Raw genomic sequence first — 18,957 nt, 5'->3', positions numbered from 1 at the left:
ATTTTAGTTTTTTATGGGCTATAGGGCTATTTAACTGGTTAAAGCTTGACCGTTCCCCTTTAATTAAATTTAAACTTACTCTTAACTAAATATCCGCAAAACAATTAAGACGATAGACTTACGTTAAAACGATCGCTAAACCCGACCAACGCAATCTCAATTTCTAGAAAATTCATTTAACCTTATCAAACTGATTGGAAAATTACCATTTCCTCGTTAAATGCCGCTAACTCTTATCGCTTTTCTTTAGTTAATCGAGAATAAACTGCTGATTGGGTTGGGGGGGGGGGAAAATAATTCGCTGAACGTCAATTTGAAGAAGACATTCATTCACCCAGAGTTCGTTAACAGGTCTGGAGATTAGATATTTTGATAGGCTCGTAGGAATCGAGTATAATCCTAAGCCATGCGGTTGGCCCCTAGGGAGACGGACGCCTTGCTAACGCACCAAGCCGGATTCTTGAGTCAGAAAAGGTTGGCCCGAGGATTAAGACTGAATTACCCTGAGACGGTAGCGTTAATCGCGTCCCAAGTAGGTCAAATTAGCGGCTGTAAGATGGCGCAAAATAGTTAACTTTCACTTCGGTCATTAAGATTCAAGAATTTGCCAGAGATGGACAAACCGTGGCTAGACTTATGGATGTTGGACGACAATTACTGGGTATGACGCGTGATTTTGATACTCTAAATAAGTTTCAATTCGTTTTATCATTTGAAACAAATCGTTGAATATTAAGGAAGCAGACAAGTTATGGCGGGCGTTTCGGACATGATCGAAGAAGTGCAAGTGGAAGCTACCTTTCCCGATGGAACTAAACTAGTATAATCACGAGTTGATAGTATATTTCTTACGAGATAGTATCTATCTCCCTATTCTGCTAGTGGTATTAGATCGAAACACGCAACTTCTCGAGTTCCACTTATGTTTCGAAATAAAAAAATAGTACTTCATTATAGTGATTTTCTACAACCATAACAAAATAAAAATATCAGACAGGTTAAGCCAAGTTTCACCTACACGTTTTCTAGGGGTGGCTTAACCCGTCTATTCTTAGTCATGGCCATTTTAACATTTTGATCCTTGATTACGATTCCAAGGCTTGACGAAAAAAAGGTTTCATTTTCGTTCATTTGGAACTTGTCCCGAGCAAGGTTACGGGTTTAATTTTCGTACATTTGGAACCTGCCCCGAGTAAGGTTACGGGTTTAAATTTCGTTCATTTGGAACCTACCCCGAGCAAGGTTACGGGTTTAATTTTCGTTCATTTGGAACCTGCCCCGGCAAGGTTACGGGTTTAAATTTCGTTCATTTGGAACCTGCCCCGGCAAGGTTACGCGTTTCATTTTAATAGGTTATACAGTGGCGCCGCCAGGATTTTTTCCCACGTAGGCACTACAATTTGGGGCCCCCTCTTGCCCACCAATTTTTTATATATTTACCTTAACCATAAGTAACATAATACACATAAGTATGACACTACCTATTTACCTAATGCATTTTTTAAATAATGGTCTGTTTCGCCATTGTAAATTATTATGTGACTAAAGACTAATATCTCGGCGAATTCCTCTTAGTCTTTGGAAATCGCCGAGTGATACAGCCAAGGCCCATTAAAAATTGAAATTCTTTCAAAAATGTAAATAACGCTTACTATGTGTGAAAATATTTATGCATTATTATATATGGAGATAAAAAACTATTATAAGCTTTAAACATTAGCTAGTTATTTTCGAATTTAAAACATGTGTTTTCGCTGGTATGAATAACCATCTTAAACAATACTACTAAAATAACTAACTAAGTTACTTGGTCAAGTTATATACAGGGTGATTGAATCGTCAGTACAGAAATTTCTGGTGGTTGTAGGGGATGAGCTGAGAAGTATGCAGGTTTTGTCGCGTTTCTCTGCGACGAGTTTAAAGAGGGCTAGAGGGCTTCAAAGTTTGACCTACTACCCCCTGGAAGTAGGCTGCTGTATGTACGCACCCACGAAGCAGGAAAAAAAAATTTCAGGGCTTATTACCTACCCATACGAAACTATCACTATAGTGGACTCAAAATATCGTTTAATAGATCCAGATTGGCTCTTAATTAGAGTCTCTTCCATTTTGCGTTTTCTCCGCTTTGGAAACCAGACGGGGTTTTTCTCAAACTCATTTTAAACTAGGTTGTCTCAAACGAGGTCTCAAAATTAATTTAATCCTACACTATTTTACAATATTTATATGTATATAATTCAACTATGATCGCGAGTTCTAAATTGCTGCTTTATCGTACGAAAACAGACTGGAAAATGAAGATATATGAAAATGGTTAAGGGTTTTTTAGAAATAGGCTCTATAAACCTAAAAACAGACTGTTAACAAAAAAGAGAAAGTGAGTCACCCTTTTTTTTGAAATAATACACTACATGTCTACATCTCTGCCACTGACGGTCATTTCAAAATAGTCGTCAAAATATAGCGAAGAGAACTATATACAAGCCTTAAATCTAAACACAAGATAGCTTGTTGTTTGTTCATTTTTATCTCTGTCGTACCTGTGCGATTTCGTGTTTCGTCTAGCCACGCGCGTAACTCCCCCTCAGCGGGAGGAGAAGTGACAGCCGCGTAAGGTACCCGTTCCGTTTTTGCTTACGCGCTTACCCCCAGGTATTATACAATGGGTATTATCCTTTTTAAATGGAGTAAATATAAACCCATAAAATATGTGCAATAGATGATAGTCACAAGTTTGATATTTTTCAGCAATTTCTCTAAGGAAAATTAACCAATATGAAAATATAGGGCCCCCTTTTTTTAATAAATTTGGGGGCCCCTCTAGTTTTCCACGTAGGCACGTGCCTACTCGTGCCTATTGCTGGCGGCGCCACTGAGGTTATAGATAGATACTTCCGTTGTAAGAGATAAATTATACACTTCTGGAACGTAATTAACCTTTCGAATAACGCGTCATATCGATCCTGGTGAATAATTAACTTGTCAAATCATTTCAAAGGTAACAGTTCACACTCCCATCGCTTTAGAAGATGGCAATCTGACGTTGGCACTTTACGGCAGTTTCCTTCCGATCCCGAACCTCGCAGTTTTTGATAATTACGTAAGTTCGAATAACTTTTTCCCTTCAAATTGTAATACATTGGAGAAAATATGATCGAAGGTCGAATTTAATATAGTATATACAGGGTTTCCACTAAAAAGCGATCCAGAGCTAATAATCGAATAGCTATTTTTCGTAGGAATTTGATATTTTGATATCGCATAGCACGCGCAGGACGTCAATAGATGATACTAAACTCAATGACCTTGAACCATGTCCTGAAGGTCATTCAAAATCTATCTCAATAACCGTTAGGCTTAGAGACTCGGTTTCATTTAGAAAGGTATACGCCATCGCATTTTATGCCCAAGTAACACTGAATCGATGTAAATTAGCCAAAAGGAAGCCATCAAAAGAAACATAAAAATCAAGAAGATCATGAATAAAAATGTCCAAGAGATCATGGTTAGGTGTTAATAATTTAGAAAGTACTTCTGCTACGGCCTAGAAATTTCAGGAAAAATTAACTCTGGTACGATATCTTAAGGCTATTAAAATTCGGTTGACCTTAAACCATGTCTTCAAGGTCATTCAAAATGTATCTCGAAAACCTTTAGGTTTGGAACGTCGGTTCCAATTCGAAAAGTGTGCGTTATCACTTTTTAGATCCTAATTGATTTCCACCGACCTATTTTGAGCTTAAGTTAACTAAATTTTTACGTTGGTAATTATTCGGTGTTGGTCCATTTGATTGAAAAATATGTGATCGACAGTCGATCATAATACGTTACAATTGATCGAAATTCCATTTGATCGAATCCCATTTGTCATTTGTTTCATAAGATCGAACCTTCAAATGATCGAATACTATTTGATCGAATTCAAAAGTATTTATAGTACCAGTTGGTATGTTTTTATTTTACTGAATGGCAATATGAAGTGCAGAAGGAATAATTAATTGCTTAAGTGCAGAAGGAATAATGATGGAATAATTCATTGCTTTAACTGTATTAAGCCACAGAGATGAAGAGATTTTTACTTTATACACTATATGATGGAATTTTTTATGACATCGACGATAACGGCCCGTTGTTTTTGATATATATATAAATAGGGTCAAGTCAGGTTAGGTTAGGTTAGGTTGATGTACGCGATTTACTCCCAAAAACTAGTAGTTTTACCCTACAGTAGCGTTCGATCAAATTTCGTTCGATCAAATGCCATTCGATCAAATGCCATTCGCTCAAATGGAAATTCGATCAAATGGGACCCGTTCGATCATTTGGGAATCGATCAAATAGACTCAAACCAATTATTCATTGAACATTTTAATTTATCACCTTCTTGTTTTGGGTGTTTATATTGTCGGCTTACTATTGGCCAATGTACATCGGTTGACATAAAATGCGATGGCACACACCTTTCTAATTGAAAGTCTCTAAGCCCAACGGTTTCATGATAGTTTTTGAATGACCTTGAAAATATGATTCAAGGTCATTAAGTTTTTTTTATCATCTAAAGACCCAGTGCACGTGGTATATGCGATCTGAAAATATCCAATTCCTCGGAAAAATATCTTTTCGATTATTAGCTCTGGATCGTTTTTTAGTGGACACCCTGTATAATCTCGAGCGGAGGGTACAAGAACAGCTGTTATCGTAGTTTCTCTCTAAACTCTTTTCTTGGCCAATCTAATTTTCTATTTTTGCGCTCTTAACAAGGATCGAAGTTTGGATAAAAAGGAGCAGAGTTCCTTCGCCGACCTACTTGAGAAAGAGACTTCCGCTCCGGGAGATCTATTGGGCAGCGCGAACCCCGAGCCAATTGTCCTGAACCGTGGACGCCGGACTCTGGAATTGACCGTCACCAGTATTTGCGACCGACCCATTCAGGTTGGACGCGTTGCGGAAACCTTTCTCTTATTACCTACACACGCGATTATCGCGTTCCTCTTCAAAGAATACCTTTATATGTTCGCTTTTGTCGAGCTCACACCCACACGCGCGTTTAGTTAACTTATTTACATCAAAGTACGCCGATCCCCGCAACAACGAAGGCGCGAACTAAATCCTAATAACTAAACCTCGCGTCTACCCGTATCGATCCGGAGGACATTTTTAATCAACTTTAATGAAAGTTCCGTATAGCCGTTTCCCTACGGGGACACTACGCTAAGTTCCTGGCATTCCTAGGCCCCAGTTAACAACCCGACCCCACCCGAGAGCTCGAACCCCGAATCCTGACATCTCTTTTAATAGGCGCAAAATGTTTTCTATTTGGCATCCGCGCGCAGGTTGGAAGTCATTATCACTTCATCGAGACGAATAAAGCATTAATCTTCGACCGGAAAAAGGCCTACGGCATGAGATTAGTAAGCAACAATGGCGACAGTGGCGTAGCTATCATAGAGCTGGGCGGTGCGGTGCACCGGGGTCCCATAGCGCAGGGGGGCCCCTAAAATTCGGGAAATGCACGTATTTATTTAACGTGAATACTTCGACGCTTCGTCACGCCGCTAACTGAAACTGCAGCAAAATATGATATTGATCCCCAATTTCAAGTAAAACGGCAGAGAAAAGTTAAAACACATTTTGACGAATTAGCTTCTGACCACCGATTCGAAAAAAATTGAAGATATTTTTAAAGTTACCATTTTCAATAATGTCTTAGATATTTTGATATCTCAAGTAGATCGGAGTTTTACTGGTATGAGAGACATATGTAACCCGTTTGATTTTCTAACGCCAAAGGTTTTAGTAGATATCGACGAAACAGTTTTATTACAAAAATATGATCAATTTCAGTGAAAATATTCTGATATAATAGGACCAAATTTTCGCTTCAATTTCTCAATGTTTACCATTTGCTTCTACCTGAATTAACCGAACCGTGGACTGTTCAACAATTATAAGGAAATTCGGAGTTCTTGAATGCGACGTTACACGGTTACAGAAGTGTTTACTGCAATGTTATTATTTCACACTATACCTGTACCTTCTGCAACAGCTGAAGGATCTTTCAGCAAAGAAAAAATAATTAAAAGTTATCTGCGGAATAGTCTGGGACAAAATCGGCTTTGCCATTTATCATTAATAGCAATCGAGAACAAGTTATTGGTAATTTTTCAAACATAAAAGCGCACAAAAGATTGTAAGTTTTCATTTAAAACATTTTTAAATAGAAAAATAAAAGATTTCTCATTATCTATTTTTTTGGAAACATATTGGTTAGGGGGCCCATTTGTTTTTTTTTGCACCGGGGCCCCTTGCCCTTTAGCTACGCCACTGAATGGCGATGAACTCAGACGTAACTGAAACTCCTATCCGAATGCTTTTTAATTTTTTCAGAATATTCCCGCTGGCACAGCCGTTCGTTTGGAACCTGGAGAGACAAAGAAGGTTGCTTTGGTCGAAATATCTGGCAATAAGTAATAATAGAAAATATAGAGAAACTAGGATGGAAGATGCTGGGAAGGGTGGAGAACCGCGTCCTATTTTATTTCTCCCTCTTCTCCGCTATCCATAACTGGTCTCCCCGTAACCGTACCTTATACCGGGGCGGCCAAAAGGCCTCTTGGGAAATCAATACCAGTAGTAGTAGTAGGCTATATATACCAAAGTTTCTTCTCCCGCCTCCGCTCCCCTTGTTTTTCTTTTTCACTTTCCGCGCGACCGAAAAACAGAAAAGTGTTCGGAGGAAATGGCCTGTGCGATGGACGCATCAATAATACAAATCTGGCTCTGACTATGGAAAAAATCAAGAGCAAGGGCTTCGGAAACAGACACGAACCGGTACGAGCTAACTTATACCACCGACATTTGAATTTATTGGAAATTCTTTTTTTCCATTTACACCCCGCGAGATGAATTTGAGCGAAAAAAAATGACTGAAACACGGATTTTCTATTTGTCAGGAGACGAGTGACGGATCGGCCTACGTCATGAGTCGCTTCTTGTACGCCAGGAGCTATGGACCCACCGTTGGAGACCGGGTACGAATTACGCGTCTCTTTTAAGGCTACACTCTTAAAAAAAGGTGTATTTTCAAACCTTTAAGGGTTTTTTCTTGTCCCATATTTAACACCTTTACAGGTTTATAAAGGATGTTATTCTACACCTTAAAAAGCAGTTTTCCTGCTATTGTGTTTATTTACACTGTTTGGGATGCTTATGTCCTCCGTTTTGTCTCCTTTGTTATACCCTTCAGGGTTATTATCTACTCCCTTTAGGGTACAAGACTACTCCTTTTAGGGTACCAAACGACTCCCTTCAGGGTGTTACACTACCCCCTTAAGGGTTCTATAATACTCCCTTTAAAGTTTTAAACTACTCCCTTTAAGGTTCTAAACTATTGCCTTAAGGGTGCTACAATACTCCCTTTAAAGTGTCAAAATGCTCCTTTTAGGGTACTAAACTACTGCCTTAAGGGAGCTACACCCTACCAGGTGTTAAATCACACTATTTGCGGGGTAATATAACACCCTTTATACACCTTTTCAAGTTTTTAATTTGGGACTATAAAAATCCCTTTAGGGCGTTAAAAATTAACATTAAAGAGTGTTTTTTTACAGATATTACACCCTTAATATACGATTAAAAAACCCCTTTTTTTAAGAGCGTATCTGGGAAGTTTTAGATATGAAACTTTAGTCGAATTTTCCTACAACCTTTGATTATAACGTGTTGGAAATCTCCATTAAGGATTGAACTAACGCCCTAATCGCAATCTTGGCAAACTTAAAAAGCGCTTCGCTAAGCCGTCCAAATAGCAATCCGAATTTCTATAATTTTACCTGGAAATGTCGAGGCATCGCGTCAGATATTCCGAGGGGGGAGTCAGATATGATTAATTTTTGGTCCAAGCGAAAGAGTGCTTTCATCAAAGGTTTCGGAGAACACGTAGAGTTCCGGCGAAAAGGTAGCTAATGCGAAAAGGTCGTTCATTAAGTATAAGCCCGCAGTCTGGCTTCATTAAGCTGAACTCACTGAGCTCTCTCTTATCTCGGCCAGGTCAGATTGGGCGACACTACGCTGGTGATTGAAGTGGAGAAAGACTACTGCGTGTACGGGGACGAGTGCAAATTCGGCGGAGGAAAGGTCGGTATTGATCATTAACGAAGTCCGGCCAGAGAGCGAACACTCTCTCAGCCGAAAATATGACTAAATTCGAGAGATAGCGAGCACCACGCGCACGTCCTCTAATCAAATTTTCCAGGTAATCAGAGAAGGGATGGGTCAACAAAGTCAAGTATCGTGTCACCAAGTTTTGGACACCGTCATCACCAATGCCCTGATCGTCGACGCTGTCTTGGGGATCGTCAAAGCTGACGTTGGCATAAAAGTATACGCCGGTACAACGGTATCTTCCCATTGCGCCGAATCCCATTCGACCGAATTCCGCCAAGGTTTTTGGTGAAATTAGCCAAAAGGCGGGTTTTGTATTTTTCTAATCGACCGACGCAATATTCACAATTGAGCGACCGCAAAAAAAGTTTTTCTTTCTACTCCTTTGGACTTTTTATGGAAGCGTTTTAATATATTTTTAAGTCTGTTAGGTTAGGTTGGGTTACACTGCATGCTGTTCTGACAGATGCTGAAACGGATAAAACCGAATCCTAAGCCCGGATAAGTGCGGGTTTTTCGGTCGAATGGGACAATCCCACTAGACCGAATCCTAAATCCGCCAAAGTGCGGCTTTTTCGGTCGAATGGGACAATCCCATTAGACCGAATCCTAAATCCGCCAAAGTGCGGCTTTTTCGGTCGAATGGGATTGGGTTCGGTCGAATGGGATTCGGTGCAATGGAACAGATTCGGTACAACTGCCAACAATAACCCCCTACAAAAACGGTCAATTTGTTTTGTTCTAGGGAAATTTAATAGTGGGCATTGGAAAGGCTGGCAACCCTGACGTGATGGAGGGTGTGGATCCCAATCTGGTCATCGGAACCGGAACCGAGGTCATCGCTGGAGAGAATATGATACTGACCGCCGGTGCCATAGACGCGCACGTGCATTTCATATGTCCGCAATTAGTTCGGGAAGCGATCGCCTCTGGTGTCACGACTTTATTCGGAGGGGGTACCGGACCCGCAGTCGGCACTTGCGCGACTACTTGTTCACCGGGACCGAATCATATCAAGTAGGTTCAACCGGAAGTAAATGATATATGTCTTATGAGAGGCTATAAATATGGAACACGTAAATTCGCGACCTTTAAGCAATGACCAATGGATGCGATTTTCAGGCCAATTTGCTTATCGCGGTTGAAAATTTATCGCGCCGCTATTGCACTGACCATAAGTAACATAATAAACATAACTATGGCACAGAACGAATTCAGTTAATGATAGTCTGTCGTGGAGTGATTGCGAAATAGGAAATTTCCGAACAGGAAACTCGTCCCTTCCTACTTTTTCCGTTGGCAAAATAGTTGGTTAGTTTGATGGCGAGAAATACGAGCGTACACGCGTTTAGGTATGAAATTCGAAAATAACTAACTTCTGAAATGGAGCCAGTGTTTATAATAGTTATATTCCAAAAGTAAGCGTTGTTTACAACTTTGAAAGCATTTCAATTACCAATAGGCCTTGGCTGGTCCGTCGTAAAGGCTTCCGGTGGACCGTCGGCTATTTTCCGGGCATCCTCCAAATGCTAGGAGCAGTTCGCGGAGAGTTATGGTTTACGTTGTCATTGGCAAAACAGACTGTCCTTAAAAATTCGCATTGGGTGAATAAGAAGTGTCATACTTATGTTTATTATGTTACTTATGCACTGACTAACAATGTGAAATGAAGAATTGACTACGTTGGGATAACAGTTAGGTTACGTCATCCTTGGAAAACGTGTACGGATAACTTGTAGGGTTGTATAGACGTAGCTTGATTGCGTACAATCTTAACTACTACAAGTTATCCTTACAAGCTTTCGAGAGGTGTCCTTAACCTGTTTATTTATGCTTTCCTTCCGAAAAGTAATTTGAAAAAACAACGGAAGCCTGCGAAGCTAAAAGTGACTACTTCCCTCTTAAGAAATATATTATATACTTCTGGTACGAGTTATAATCGCGGATGTAAATCCAGAAACCAAATGCGGTCTAGACGACTAATATTTGAGTTTCCTAATAAACTTGAAACCGAATAATATAGGTACATGATCCAGAGCACGGACGAATTTCCGTTGAATTTCGCCTTTACCGGTAAAGAAAAACTATTATAAAAAGGGGTTTTTCCATAAAATATTTTCATCTACGTCTCTCCTCCACGTAACTGCATCACCGTCTACCGACGACTCCGCTTTCGGGGAATTCCAAAACCTCGACCTCAGGTAAAGGCAACACGTCCCAGTCAGAAGGTCTCAGCCGGGAATTGGTCGAGCAAATAGAAGCCGGAGCTATCGGGTTCGTTTTCTTCCGTATATTTCCCCCAAAACTATCTCTCGTTCGACTCTTCTCCCAAGCCTCCCATATTCGATATCCTCACTTTTGATTAAACTTTCCCGTCGTTGAGAACAGAGAAACGACATTAGGATAAAACATTGATTTTTCCTAGCTTTACTTTTCTTTCCCTTTTTTTTTAATTTAGTATTTTTTTTTCTCCAATTTATTTTTTTTTCTCTATTGGGAAAAAAAAAATCTTTTAGTTTGAAATTGCACGAAGATTGGGGGACAACACCAGCGGCGATCGATTGCGCCCTGCGAGTGGCCGACGAGTACGACGTTCAGGTAATACCAGTGGGACGGGCGGTCGGGGATTAAATGACTTTAAACGAGATCTAGTTAACCCCGTTTCCCGTCGCGTCTTTGGTCCGTTCGTCGAGAACGCGCCGAAGGAAGACGCTGGGTTAGATCAACCGCGATCCAATTAAAATCGATCGTTCCCTTTGGGATATTCCAAAATAACTCTCCCTAAACAGCTACACCCGCGAACCACTCGATATCTTAGAGAATTTCCAGGCCTCGAAGTAGGCTTGTTAAGGATTTAGAGTGGAAATCCAAATATTTCCGTTAAACCATAGAGCTCTACAACTTTATAATTCAAAAGGTAATGATCCATACGGACACCCTGAACGAATCCGGCTGCGTAGAGGAAACCATAGAAGCCATTGGCGGTCGGACCATCCACACCTACCACAGCGAGGGCGCCGGGGGAGGACACGCGCCGGACATTCTCAAAATATGCGGGGAACCCAACGTCCTACCTTCCTCGACTAACCCAACCAGACCCTTCACCTATAACACCATGGAAGAGCACGTTGATATGCTAATGGTCTGTCACCATTTGGATAAGTACGTCTAGAGCAAAATACGCCAACTTCTAATAGCGTCTTCCATTTGATTTCTTTCGAGAGCTCTAGATCGCTCTGATCAACATTTTATGTTCCATTTGCGTGCTTGGATCCGCTTTGATCAAGTTTGGCGTGCTCGGATCGGCTTTGATCAAGTTTCGCGTGCTCGGATTGGCTTTGATCAAGTTTCGCGTGCTCGGATCTGCTTTGATCAAGTTTCGCGTGCTCGGATATGCTTTGATCAAGTTTCGCGTGTTCGGATCTGCTTTGATCAAGTTTCGCGTGCTCGGATCTGCTTTGATCAAGTTTCGCGTGTTCCATTTCCCGCTCTCAGGTGCTCGGATCTGCTTTGATCAAGTTTCGCGTGTTCCATTTCCCGCTCTCAGGTGCTTCGAGAACGCCCAAAACTGCTCTGCCGATTTCGACAGATCAACGGATCGAGATCGACATCGGAGCAAATTTTTCCGTGTTCCTTTTAGATTTTTTGGCAAAATGACAGACCAAGATGTGAAAATTCAAATTACTAGTAGATGTTCCATTAGCGGTTTTACTCTTTCCGATCGGGGCGAGATCTTTGACGTCAGAGACAGATTCGGAGCGAATCTCGAGCAATCAAATGGAAAACGCTATAACTTAACGCAGGAGACATGACTAGGAGTTCACAGCCGGGCGCTCCTGCTTATGAGATATCTTTAAATGGTCACAGAAATCTCAAAGAGGACGTCGCCTTTGCTGAATCCCGTATTCGAGCGGAGACAATCGCCGCCGAGGACATTCTGCACGACATGGGTGCTATTAGCATGATTTCCTCCGATTCGCAGGTAAAACAAAAGGAAATACCGAGCGGGGGCGTCGTACGTAACATTGAGATAAATCGGTTTAGTAGCGGGGATCGATCACTCCAAAAGGGACTCTTTGGTTATTTATACCCATAAACAGCGCATTTATACGGAGAAAGGACCTTTCTCTGACAATGGGAAGGACTGTCAGAGGGAGGTGTTGGGGCTTAGATGGTCAATATATCTTAGGCCCGGCTCGCTTTAAGAGATACGATAGGTTCGGCCCTTCTTTAAAGCATTAGCAGAGTCGCGTGTTCGCGCTCAATAAGAAGACACGAAATTCCGAATCCAGCCCACGTTGTTCCTACTTTTTAGAAATTGCCACCAAAGCGTCCACCCTAGCTTTAAAACCCGTACACCACTCGAACTTCTTAAAGATTGGGGCCAAAATCAATAATTTTCTTTTGGGGGGAAAAACCCTCGAAGAAACTGGGTCTTTACTTTTAATTCGCTTTTATTTTGTTTTAAAGTTTTCTCCCGTTCTTTTATCTTTCTCCGCAAAAGGCAATGGGCCGAATTGGAGAAGTAATAACAAGAACGTGGCAAACCGCGGATAAAATGAAAAAGGTCAGAGGTCGACTCGCCCAGGAAAAGGGCCGGAATGACAATTGGAGGGTACGCCGTTACGTGGCCAAGTACACCACCAACGTGGCAATTAGCAACGGGATGGCCGACCTAATTGGATCTGTTGAAGTACGGTGAAACCTTTGAAATATTTCCGATTCATCGCGGTACCGTTTACCGCTCGACTCTCATCGTCGTCTTTAAAAGGCCAGCGCTTAGATTGCGAAGTGCGTTTTCTAGTTTTCATTCCCAGTCTTTAAGTGCATCGCTATAGAATTATCAGAAAATGGAAGGTTTGTGTACGCAGTTTGAAAGTTTAGTTGCGCCTTATTAATTTATTTTGTTGTCGCCATTTACGTTCGTATTTTAACGCCATCTCTATTTTAATATTTTCGAAAAATGGTGTAGGATTCTTAAATCGTTTGAAAGTTAAAAGCACGTAACATTAATTATGAGATTTTTGGTTTAGAAGAGTTGTTTAAATTCTATGATGAATAGTACCAATGGGGCTGTTCACAAATTACGTAACGCAGAAAAACCACTTTTTGGACTACCCCCTCCCCCTCGTAACAAAAAGTAACAAATGGAAAGACCCCTCTTCTCAAATTACGTAACAAATATCGACCCCCCCCCCCTTATATAATTTTAGTACGTAACAACTAATATGCTGGCAATAAAGTACAATAAGATCAGGTACTACATTTTATTTGTAATTTACATTTGAAATTACAACTGTATTTTTATGCAACACTTTAATACCCACGGGTTTTATTGTGGTGTCTTATTTGGGAACGCTTTTCCGTAAGCAGATATGAGGGACATAAATTTCCATTTTTAACAATGAAAAATCAATCTAAACTGAGGAAAAAATTAAAAACTTTAAAATTTACGTGGTAGATCTGGACTAATCGTTCTCGCACCTTTGTCCATCCCTCTAGCGGGGGGAAATAGGCGAAACTGTAGATCAAGGTGATATGAAACTCTTTTAAAGGAAAATTACACCCTAATTTAATGTTAGGTTCCTTGAAAAGGCCGTTCAAATAGCAATATACTAGTATATTCGAAAAAATTATAAATCATTCATAATTTTAAAATTAATTATTTTCGAATCGAAAATTGAGAACTAGGGTAGCGCCATTTTTTGAAAGCGCTCGTAGCTTCATGCGTGCTGACGGACGGACGTTATGGCGACGCCATCTCATTGGCTAAGAGAGAGACTCGTGAGAGAGGAATATTTTTTAGTTGAAATTTATTTACGTGAGACGTAGATGATGGAAGAGCGGGGGTCGCTTGACCTCCGCTAGTAGTGTCAGGTAAAGTTTTTTTTTTATATCGCAGTCGGCTCTCTGAGCAGACGAACCTTCAAATGTAAACAGACAGAGACGTGCATGATACTTGTTGGAAATGAACGGCGCTCGAGTAATAGTTCGAACCAGAATACTCCCAGGCCGAATTAAATAATAGGCAAGTTGATCAAACTAATCGTTTAGAAATAAATTTGGATGTTGACGATATAAAAAGGCACTGTAACTGCAACAATTGTGTAGCGCCGTGGCTAAGCCTCGGCTTAGAAGCAGAAGAATTAAGGGGCCTAATTGTTCAAAATGACTTAGAATCTGGTCTTGTTTGTTGTCAAACTATACGAAATGCTAGAAGAGCTATGCGGGAAGTGTCTGAAGATACTGGTAAAAACATAAATTGTATTATAGACCATGAAGACTTCGCATCGGTTGGTCTTAATAGAGGAGTATTGATAACTAATTACAGAGGTTATTATCACCTAAGGAGACATGGACAACCTACTAGAGTATTAACAAATAGGTATGGTACTACTAAAATAATTTCGTATAGTTTGACAACAAACAAGACCAGATTCTAAGTCATTTTGAACAATTAGGCCCCTTAATTCTTCTGCTTCTAAGCCGAGGCTTAGCCACGGCGCTACACAATTGTTGCAGTTACAGTGCCTTTTTAAATCGTCAACATCCAAATTTATTTCTAAACGATTAGTTTGATCAACTTGCCTATTATTTAATTCGACCTGGGAATATTCTGGTTCGAACTATTACTCGAGCGCAGTTCATTTCGAACAAGTATCATGCACGTCTCTGTCTGTTTACATTTGAAGGTTCGTCTGCTCAGAGAGCCGACTGCGATATAAAAAAAACTTTACCTGACACTACTAGCGGAGGTCAAGCGACCCCCGCTCTTCCATCATCAACTAAAAAATATTCCTCTCTCACGAGTCTCTCTCTTAGCCAATGAGATGGCGTCGCCATAACGTCCGTCAGCACACATGAAGCTACGAGCGCTTTCAAAAAATGGCGCTACCCTAGTTCTCAATTTTCGATTCGAAAATAATTAATTTTAAAATTAGGAATGATTTATAATTTTTTTCGAATATACTAGTATATTGCTATTTGAACGGCCTTTTCAAGGAACCTAACATTAAATTAGGGTGTAATTTTCCTTTAAACGTGAGTAAGCCAATGAAAATGCTTATGTTTTTAATAATTGCGACTGTTTCTGAAAGTTATGAAAATTTTATTCTACGATGTTAAAAATAAGATGTGTTACGTAACATTTTAGTCGACCCTCCCTCCCCCACGTAACAATTCGTAACGCTTGAACCAACCCCCCCTCCCCCCTACCGCGTTACGTAATTTGTGAACAGCCCCAATGGAGAAATAGCTTCACAAATTAATAAATATTAAGATATTAAATTTTTCGATTTCTCGCACCCTTTTCTTTCAAATTAAATTAAATTATACTAAATTGTAAATTAATATTTTTCAAAAGGATCACCGAAAATTACATGGTTTTTGCTTCCACACGACGTAAGCAAAACGCGATTAAAAGAGTTATTTTCCAAAATTGAAAATATTTTTCGTTAATATTATATTTTCCGAACCAAAATCTTAAATTTTTTTAACTTCGGTACGTGAAAATGTTTTAAGCGCCTTGCCAAAAGCGCGGCATTTTTGTCGCAATCTTTACGCGGTATAGGATTGGGGAATTTAATCCAGGTTTAATAGAAAGTATTTGTCACAGATCGGAAAGATGGCAGATTTAGTTCTCTGGAAACCCGCCTTTTTCGGGGCCAAACCGGAGATGGTCATTAAGGGTGGTCAAATTGCCTGGGCTCAAATGGGTAGGTGAACGGCGTCTCGCGGGTTTAGTCGCTCGTCGCAATTCCCGGTGGTGTCGAACGACGAACAGGGTGGAAGGCGGGGACGGAGACGTTCGAGAATCGCCACTATGGACTGGGGTTTTGCTAGACGGATCGGTGGTCACTTGATACGGTACAAATCTCCGGGGGACCTCTAGCACCCTCGCTTTTAAGGGTTTAGTGTCGAATGACCCTCGATCCACCGACAGCGACTACGCCGCGAGCAGATATCGATCTACGAGTAATAAAAATAGCTCCCTACTCACTGAGTATTTTTCTTTCTTCTCCGGGTCTCGGCGCATCCCTCTTTCAGGTATGGCCAACTCTTCCGTGCCGACTCCGCAGCCCGTGAAGCAGCGCAAAATGTTCGGCGCGTACGGCAAATGCGTCGCCAACAACTCCCTGCTCTTCGTCTCTCAAGTAACGAAGTTGAAACGAACCGAAAAATTGACTTCTCCTTTCATCACGCCACTTCCTTTTTCGTAGTTATCTCTCGATAGAAAGAGCGTCGAACAGTACGGAATTTCCAAAAGGCCAGTGGCGATACGCGGTTGCAGAAATATCTCCAAAAAAGACATGATTCTCAACGACTACTTGCCAAACTTACACGGTAAACGCCGTTTCATAATCTAACGCGCTTGATCTTTCAAAACACTCGCTTAGTTGAAAACACTCTTCTAATTTCAAATTCTAATTCCGCTTGCACTAATCTTCCTTATATCAAAAGTATATAATAAGTATTTCGCGAGAAAAGTATTAATCTAGGCCGATAAAATGCAACGTCCAGTTTTCGATGAGAAAGATTTTCCGACATCACAGCTTAATTTTAACACGTAACGATGTGGAATGTAAAAGTTAAATTTTCCATGGAGTGGACTTATTTATAACTATATTTTCCGATTAAATAGATTTTAGAAATAATGATAACAGCGTATTTCGACCCTCACTGCTTCGAGCAATAAGAAGGTGAATACTTCTTTAAGAAATAAATTATATAATTTTGGATGTACCTATCAACGTGTCATAGAAAGTGGGTTTATCTTCCAAAACACCGTAACTCGCTTTACGCTACAGAAACTAGAAGTGCGACTAATTTCAAATTCTAATTCGTTAAGGGCCTTAAGACTTTGTTTCCAATAGCCCAAAAACTCGACGATGGTGAGCGTTGACGCAAAATATTGTGCAATGCTTAGTTTCCTCTATCCCGCGTCATACTGTATTTTTCTTTACGTGCGTCAAAACGATTGTACGTCCCAATGTTGAGCTAGTAGAAACCAAGCTTTGAGCGTAAAGGCTACTTTTCACTAAAGCAATAATGGCATGACGGTGACTGTCGACGCAAAAAAATGTATTAGGCCTAACCGAGATTTATTGCGTCGACGTGCGTTTCGGTCCTAGGGAAAACCAACCTTAAGCCTTGGTTTCCACTAGCGCGCGTCATGGTGCGGTTTTCAACTTTGTTAGCCTTGGTTTCCATTAGCACATGTAACGGTATGGTTTTCAACATTGTTAACCTTGGTTTCCACTAGCACATCTAACGGCGTGTTTCCAACTTTGTTAGCCTTGGTTTCCACTACCACGCGTAACGGTGTGGTTTTCAACTTTGTTAGCCTTGGTTTCCACTAACGGCCATAACGGTGCGGTTTTCAACTTCCTTAGCCTTGGTTTCCACTAGATGCTCAAATGTTTTGACGCCTAAAGCCAAATGCATTACGAAGCACGCGATAATGGAAACCAAGCATTACACACCCTTTTTTTTGGCATACAAAACATTATAACGCGTGCCATATATAATATTATAACACCTGCTAGTGGAAGGTGAGCTTAAAGGCCAAATTTCCCTATGGCTAAAATGCCTCGATGGTGAACATAGACGCAAAAAAATTGTATTAGGCCTAACGGGATTTTTTTGCGTCCTTATACCTACCAGTACCGCGTTTTCTCTTCATTCGAAAGCAGTTATTTATTTAGATTGTTTTTACTTGCGGCTTAATTTCCGAAACCTTCCGTTCCGCTTGGTCCAAGAAAAATTCGGTTCTCCGTCGTCCCGTTTTGTTTAATTAGGCGGCCTGGCCAACCATTTTTAATCCGATTAAGCGGACGAAGTAAATTAGTTCTTTTCTTTTGTTCCATTTCCATCTCTGTCTCACTCTTTTCCTCCGGCAGTCGATCCCGAGAAGTACCACGTGAAACTGGTCGAGACGCACCTGCATCCGGACGGCACCAGCACCGTCGAAGAGAGCTACTTATCTTGTCCACCCGCGAAGTGTCTTTCTTTGGCGCAACGCTACTTTCTTTTCTAATAATTAACGTTGTTTTCTCTGGCGAACTCGCTCGGTGCTAATCTCCGTTAATCGCGTTAAAACGTGTTAAAAGGAAGATGAAAAAGAAAAAGCGTTTCCCGTTAATTACCGTGAATAACTTACAAACTTTGGAGTCTTTTCAACTGATCGAGCTAGCACACATTTTGGGATAATTAATGACTCTCGTTAAAAACGCTAAGCCTTTTGACAAATTCAAAAATATCTCTTTACACGGTTTCCATTCTAAATAAACAGTGGGTGTTTTACTTTAAACCTTTAGAATTTATACTAAAAAAAATAAAATCTTTTTAAATGTTAAAATATTTTGAGAGCTTGTTTATGCTTGGAATTGTACTTTTAAAAAGGTTGGCAACAGCGTTTGAGATTTCAGGCATTTTTAAGCCAGCCTCTCTAATAAAATCACGTGACTACCATATCACAGCCAACTTCGATTCGGTAACTCCATAGAAATAGAAATGAGACTAGATTGGGGTGAGATGTACGAGTTAGAAGGCTGCCATGAGATTGGAATCGCCAGTATTCTTTGTGGGAGCACGCCATCTATTTAAAAAAAATTAAAGTTTCAATTGTTTTTAATAGATGGCGCACTCCTGCGTGAATTAGTAGCGATTCCACTCTCATGGCAGCCTTCTAGCTTGCCCATTTTCCTTGAGACTACTGGACAGCGCAGTGGTTCTAGTCTCATTTCTATTTCTATGGGTAACTCATGTTCATAGTTGGCCGTGCTACGGTAACTA

At 40.5% G+C, this 18,957-nt stretch overlaps 1 protein-coding gene across 3 annotated transcripts; it reads left to right on the top strand.

The window, feature by feature from the left end:
- The first annotated feature begins 344 nt into the window (after positions 1–344).
- On the top strand, positions 345–18,680 carry LOC149926642 (uncharacterized). Of its 3 annotated transcripts, XM_090159448.1 has the most exons (22): positions 345–532; positions 595–661; positions 738–820; positions 2,999–3,100; positions 4,762–4,932; positions 5,334–5,411; positions 6,388–6,467; positions 6,723–6,831; positions 6,954–7,031; positions 8,050–8,136; positions 8,255–8,380; positions 8,909–9,180; positions 10,187–10,236; positions 10,365–10,437; positions 10,680–10,761; positions 11,081–11,325; positions 12,031–12,145; positions 12,668–12,856; positions 15,779–15,878; positions 16,210–16,316; positions 16,383–16,506; positions 18,063–18,680. In XM_090159448.1, exons 1-22 carry the CDS (start codon positions 407–409, stop codon positions 18,197–18,199), a joined length of 2,601 nt encoding a protein of 866 aa, XP_090015574.1. In that variant the 5' UTR covers positions 345–406; the 3' UTR covers positions 18,200–18,680. The 3 variants fall into 3 exon arrangements, 2 of the variants coding, with proteins under 2 accessions (XP_090015574.1, XP_090015575.1); XR_016474120.1 differs by lacking the exons at positions 16,210–16,316; positions 16,383–16,506; positions 18,063–18,680 and having other exon boundaries at positions 12,668–12,934; positions 15,779–15,866; XM_090159449.1 differs by lacking the exons at positions 15,779–15,878; positions 16,210–16,316; positions 16,383–16,506; positions 18,063–18,680 and having other exon boundaries at positions 12,634–12,850.
- The last annotated feature ends 277 nt before the right edge of the window (positions 18,681–18,957 follow it).

This window comes from Leiobunum rupestre, chromosome 9, assembly GCF_980474605.1.
Source record: "Leiobunum rupestre chromosome 9, qqLeiRupe1.1.hap1, whole genome shotgun sequence".
Classification (NCBI taxonomy): Eukaryota; Metazoa; Arthropoda; class Arachnida; order Opiliones; family Sclerosomatidae; genus Leiobunum; species Leiobunum rupestre.
The sequence above is the reverse complement of the archived record's forward strand: the minus strand, read 5'-3'. Positions and strand labels throughout refer to the sequence as shown.